Below are 6,000 nucleotides of genomic sequence, written 5' to 3'. Positions count from 1 at the left end.
CCATAATCTCCTCTAATCCTCACAATAATCACATGAAGTACATACTAGTATCCCATTTTACAGATGAGAAAACCAAATCTTACAAAAAAATGATAGTTTGTCCTACTCTACTGTCATGGCTGATAAATAATAGAGTGTGGATTTACATTCACATAAGATATCAAAGCTCATGCTAGGGAGCCTTGGGAGGGAGTTCTGTTCAGTCACTAGGCTGTTATCTGGCAACTTCCTGCACTTGTGGTCGTGGCCTGGGTGGCCCTAAGTACCTACCTGGTCTCTCCACACTTGCCTGGGTGAGATCAAGCTGGCGATGGACCCCAAGCTTTGCTGGGGTCTCCTGGCCTTCAAGCCACTAGGCTTCTAATGTGCCCCAGCCCAGTGGGCCTGGTGGAGGAGGAGCAGAGCGCCCTGGAGAGAGGAGGGCGGGCCCTGAGAAGGAGTTTGAAAAGAGGAAGGAAGTGGGGCCCGGCGGAGCGCCTAGCCACCCCCTGGCTGCTTCCCCACAGGACGACGTGAGGCACCCGCAGCTCCAGTGGCCCAGCCATGGCCCCCTGGCGTAAAACTGACAAGGAGCGACACGGCGTGGGTAGGTCTGGGCATGAGGGAAAGGCAGGTGGCCTGAGAACCGTGTGCTGGAAGATGCTGCGGCAGCCAGCCGTGTGGGCACAGGCAGGGAGGGCTGACCCAACGTCCTGGGCTCAGTGACTTCCTCAGCTTGCTTCAGGGCCAGCTGAGTGGAGAAGAGGAGGCAGGGGGAGAGGAACATGGGCACCCTGCCCAGTTGACTTTGCCCAGCCCGTGCCCTCTCCCATGGGACACAGACTGCTGTCTCTCCACAATGCTTCTGCAACCCCTACATGGGGTCCAGTCCAGGGTGGCTTTGTGTGCCCCAGTCCCAGTGTTTCAGGGGGTAGACTTCATTGCCCCACGTAAAGAGATGACCTCAGAGAAGGAACATCTGCCCTCTCCTCTTGCCTGGCCCAGCATGCCTTCTTCCACCCCTGTCCAAAGCAACACCCATCTGCCTGCTTCTCCTGCCTGTTTCCTCTGGGTCAGATGATCCCTGATTTGGTGGAGGGTCCAGAGGGCTGTACAGGTTTAGGGAGTGGGGTTGGAAGACAGGGTCCTTCACTCAGCCTTTGAGAAGCTCTAGGGAGAAAGGCTCCTGCTGGGTTATCTGGGGATATCCAAGAAGCCCGCTGCATCAGCTTCAGCCATCTAAGCTCCCAGAAGCCTCTGCCTCAAGCTCAGGGCGGAAGTGGTGGCTGGGGGAAGGGAGACTTCAGGTACTGGGACTCTTTCTACTAAGTGGCACCCGTGGTGCAGCCTCCGTAAACTCACTGTGGTTTTCAAACACAAGTGTAAATTTGAAAACCACTGTATGATTTCCTACATAGGCAGATACCAGACGCCACCCCCAAAGATGAGCATTGAATAAGACAGAGGTTAGAGGACCCAAGCCCCAAGTCAGTGAGACAGAGAGAGAGAGTGAGGGAGAGAGAGATTGGATAGATACAAGGAGTCCCAAGGCTGCTGTTGGAGAAACACTGCCCCAGAGAGTTCAACATTTATCTCTTCACTTGCTCAGCTCTAGGCACTAGGGGTTCGGAACAGAGAAGAGATATGAACAGATTTGTGCTGAAGCCAGTGTGGAGGGAGGCTGGGTGGCAGACAGGAGACAGTATTGGTCCAGGGTAAGTAGAGCAGCAAATGGGGGGAAGAGTTCTACTCTTCATCTGAGGGGCTATAGTGCATTCCTGCTGTAAAGGCCCTGTGCTATGGTGTGAAGATCGTGGGCTCTGGTGACAAACTGCTTGTTCTTGGATTATAGTTTCTAATACTTTCCAGCCCTGTGACCTAGACAAGATACTTACTCTCTCTAGGGCTCAGTTTCCTTATCTGTATAATGGGGATAATAATAGCATCTGCTTCCCAGGGTTGTTATAGACGTAAAGGAGTTCATCCACATAAAGTGCTTAGAGTGCAAAGCAATCCTCACTCCCTAGATGTTATCAGTTATTATTCTTAGACTTTGCCCTCTGCATGGGGGTTTAGTTGAGGACACGACATCACAGGATGGGACAGAGTTACAAGATGGAGTAGGGTTCCCACTCTCCCTAACAAAGGAAATCCTATTTAGGTGGTCAGGGATTGGGCACTCTGTTAGACATTAGGCCTGGAGTCTTCCTGATGATGGTATAGCTGACATTTTTCAAGTCTACTTGTGAAAATTCTATTTCATGGGGGGTTAGAAGGTTGAGATCCAGAGAGATACATCTAGAGATCCAGAGAGCACTTGGAAGGTGCCTGCTTCTCAAAGGGAGTCTCTTTTCTCTGCATCTGAATGCTGGACTCTTTGTCAGGCCCTGGGTAGATGGAAAGGAAAGGCAAATGTTAAGTTATGATGAGATGGGGGACTGGATTCATGGGACAGAAAGAATAGGGACCTAACAGTAAGGAGCTGGCCTTTAGCTCTGACACCATCACTATTTGCAGACAGGTCTGTCATCTAGTCTTCTCCATGTAAATCTAGGTCTTAAATTTTTCTATTTTAAGGTGTTCTTTTATGAAAAGCATTTGAGATAATGAATATGGGGGCTTGGAAGAAGAGAGAAACATATAAAGGATTAGGGGATTCTCGGAATATCTTCAGAGTCCCAGCCAGGCCTAAACACACAAGGAGAACCTGTGCTTTGCTTTCCTATTTGGTTTCCTCATCAGTGCTGGTGGCATTAGCCAGCCTTCTTCTGGCTTAATTCTCAAGGAGTGCTTATGTCTGTCTGTCTCATGGGCTGGCTTTACACGAGACCGCTTCTTCACCAGAATCACTGGCTTCTTTCTCATCTTCTTATTTTGTGGGCAGCCCCAGATGACCTTCATATATATACCTTGTCAGATTATTTTTCCTTCCTTAATGGAATATTAACATGTGATCCATTAGAATTACAGAGAGTTCCAGAAGTGGGGCAAAACAGCATGACTATGAAGTAAGAATAGGCACAGACTGCCTTCGAGGAGATATGTGTAAGGTTGGAAGCTTGGGTTGTGAAGTCAGAACTGATTTCAAACCTGGGTCCGTTTCCTCATCAATAAAGTGGGGGTAGTAAGGATAATGTGCGTCTTGTGAGACTGTTGTAAGGATTGAATGGGGTAATGCATGAAAAGCACTTAGTAATGTGGTTGGCTCAATGAAAGTTAGTGACTAAGGTCAAGGGGTTACCTAATAGTTGCAGAGCTAAATGAAACACAGGACAATGCCGCCGAATACCAGATTCAGGACACTTATGCCTTCAAAGAGTGTAGTGTTTTGTGGTTTATAAGACCCATTATCATGCAACATCTTTGGCTCCAGAATATCTCTATGAGGCATTATTTTCATTTTACAGACGAAGAAACCAAGACCCAGAGTTCACATAATTTAGAAGTACTTGGGCTTGGTCTTAGATTCAATTATCTTCAGATCCTGGGTCTTTGGTACCACACAAGGAGAGAATCCAGGAGAGGGGGACATCATAGAAAAATTTAGGATGTTGGAATGTATGTGGCATTTGGGTCAAACAATAAATATTCTGCTTTGGTTTTAGTAGATGTTTGTAATGAACACAAAACAATACAAAACGTTGGAGAGGTAAAGTGCACCCAGATTATGAAGGGCTTTGAGTGCCAACCTTGTAAGCTTGGACTTAATTCAGTGCACAGTGGAATTTTAGAGCAGGCATGTCACCTATAAGAATTTAATATAATTAATTATAAGAAGGGCAGGGATTGAACATAGAGGTACAAGAACAGAAGTAGGTAAAATCTTCCTGTCTCCTGACTGCCTGATTAGTTAGCCCTGCAAGAGTCCACTTACAACTAACATTACCTTTGGCTTTTACTATCTTAATCCTCTGAGTCTCAGTGATGAGAGTTTTCACCTTGGAGGAGAGAAGGGAGAGCAGGAAAGGAGGAGGTAGGAAGAATAAGTTAGGTGTCAGTTAGGAATAAGTGTGATGAGTGATGGAATACCTCCAAAACAGTGGCTTAACCAAACTAGAAGCTTATTTCTCTCTCAAACAGAAAGCCCAGAAATGGTCCATGAAGAGGTGGTAGAACAATTCATTGTCTCCTGCACTGCTTCCTTGGCATGAAGCTTCTACCTCCTGAACTGAGCTGGTTGCTCAGGCTACAGCTGTCAGATCCCCTCTCTAACCAGCAAGAAGGATGAAGGGAACAAGAAGGGCATGACCTTTCTCTTTAAGGACACTTTCCTGAAGGTCGTCTTAACATTTCCTCTTGTATCCTGTTGGCTAAAACCTAATCACATGAGGGAACATAGCAAGGGTAGGTAGGAAATGTAGTCTATTATGTAGGCAGCCATGCACCCAGCTGAAAATTAGGAGTGCCATTGCTAAGGAAGGAGGGGAAGAAGGATATTTGGGATGATGTATTAGTTTGCTTAGGATTGCCATAAGAAAGTGCCACAGGCTGTGTGGCCTAAACAATAGGAATTTATTTTTATGTAGTTCTGGAGTCTGGAAGCTTAAGATCAAGGTACCAGTAGGTTGGTTTCATTCTGAGGCCTTGGTTTACAGACAGCTGACTTCTCATTGCTTTGTCCTCACAGGGTCATCTCTGTGCATGCTCATTCCTGATGTCTCTTCCCCTTATAAGGATGCCAGTCATATTGGATTTGGGCCTTACCCTAACAGATTCAGTCAATTTAATCACACTAAACACCTGATCTCCAAATATATTTGCATTCTGAGATACTGGGGATTGGGACTTTGACATATGAATTTAGGCCCTAGGTGGGGGCAATAGTTGAGTCCCTAATAGATGACCCATGGTCTGCGGTATGATATTTAAGGGCTGTAGAAGAAAGCTTCAAGGCCAGGCTTCTGAGACAGAGTGAGGATAGAAAAAAGGTTCACTTATCCTGAAGCTGAGCCTGCCAGGAAGGATTTGTATGGGAGCTTCAGTGATGTTGAGAAACCTCTTCTCTATGCAGGTTGTCTCTGCTTAGGATTGTGTACCTATGTGTAACTGTGTATGGGGAGTACTGGTGGTTCTTTCTAAGAGCTGTGAGGAAGAATCTGTTCTGTGACCCTCCCTAGCTTTTGGTGGGTTTCTGGCAATCTTTGGTGCACCTTGGCTTATAGAGCCTCAAAGCATTCTTTACTTCCATCTTCACAAGGTGTTCTTCCTGTGTATATGTCTTTCTCCAAATTTTCCCTTTTAATAAGGACACCAGTCTTCTTGGTTTAGGTCCCACCCTGATGACATCATTTTCACTTGGTTACATCTGTAAAGACTGCATCTCCAAATAAGATCACAAACTGATGTACTGGGGCTTAGGACTCTAACACCTCCTTTGTGGGAGGGGTACAATGCACACCATACTAGTCTTTGCAAAAGTAGAGAAAATGTCTTTTCCACACGTTGACTGGGGAATGAAGATGAAACTGAGACCACTCCATGTTGAGGAATGCAGGTGGTGCTGTTGTAGTGCAGGACCCTGGTCAGAGCTGGTCTGCCCCAAAATGGACAGATCTGGAGTGGGCCATGGACACTTGAGTCTCTTACAGCACAAACTCTTACTGAAACAAAAAAAAAGTCCTTTCAAAATGGTTCAGTTAAAAGGTGTGTGTTGCATATGTGTATGTGAAGAGGTGAGTGGTGTATTTTAAGGATCAGGTGAAATCAAACAGAAATCCAGGAAACCTGAAAGGCAGACCTCCAGAAGGGCCTGAATAAAGGTGGCCCCGGGAACCTCTGCCTTCCTTCTCATGGCAACCCAGCTTCTCTTAACACATCAGTGTTGTTCTCCTTGCTCTCCTTACCAATTCCTTCTAATTCCATCACTCCTTTATAACTTTGATATTCTGATAACACCATGGTCCCATGGTGGTCCCAGCATGCCACCCACCCCAACTCTGCATGACTTTGCAGTTCAAGAATCCACCAAATCTTCTTCTCTCTGCATTTATTTATTCAAATTTCTGAGAGAGAGGTCTGAAT

General features: G+C 46.3%; 1 protein-coding gene across 1 annotated transcript in view; it reads left to right on the top strand.

Annotated features, from left to right (window-relative positions):
• The first annotated feature begins 467 nt into the window (after positions 1 to 467).
• The window catches only part of LOC111140871 (dedicator of cytokinesis 2), a 406,275-nt gene continuing 400,742 nt past the window's right edge, over positions 468 to 6,000 (top strand). Inside the window, exon 1 of the mRNA XM_022493104.1 lies at positions 468 to 586. Within this exon, the coding sequence (XP_022348812.1) occupies positions 544 to 586 (43 nt within the window). The 5' untranslated portion in view covers positions 468 to 543. The remainder of the gene's footprint in view (positions 587 to 6,000) is intronic.

This window comes from Enhydra lutris, unplaced genomic scaffold (assembly GCF_002288905.1).
Source record: "Enhydra lutris kenyoni isolate GAN:26980312 unplaced genomic scaffold, ASM228890v2 scaffoldscaffold5, whole genome shotgun sequence".
NCBI classification, from domain to species: Eukaryota; Metazoa; Chordata; class Mammalia; order Carnivora; family Mustelidae; genus Enhydra; species Enhydra lutris.
Note: the sequence above shows the minus strand (reverse complement) of the source record. Positions and strands in the feature narration are given on the sequence as shown.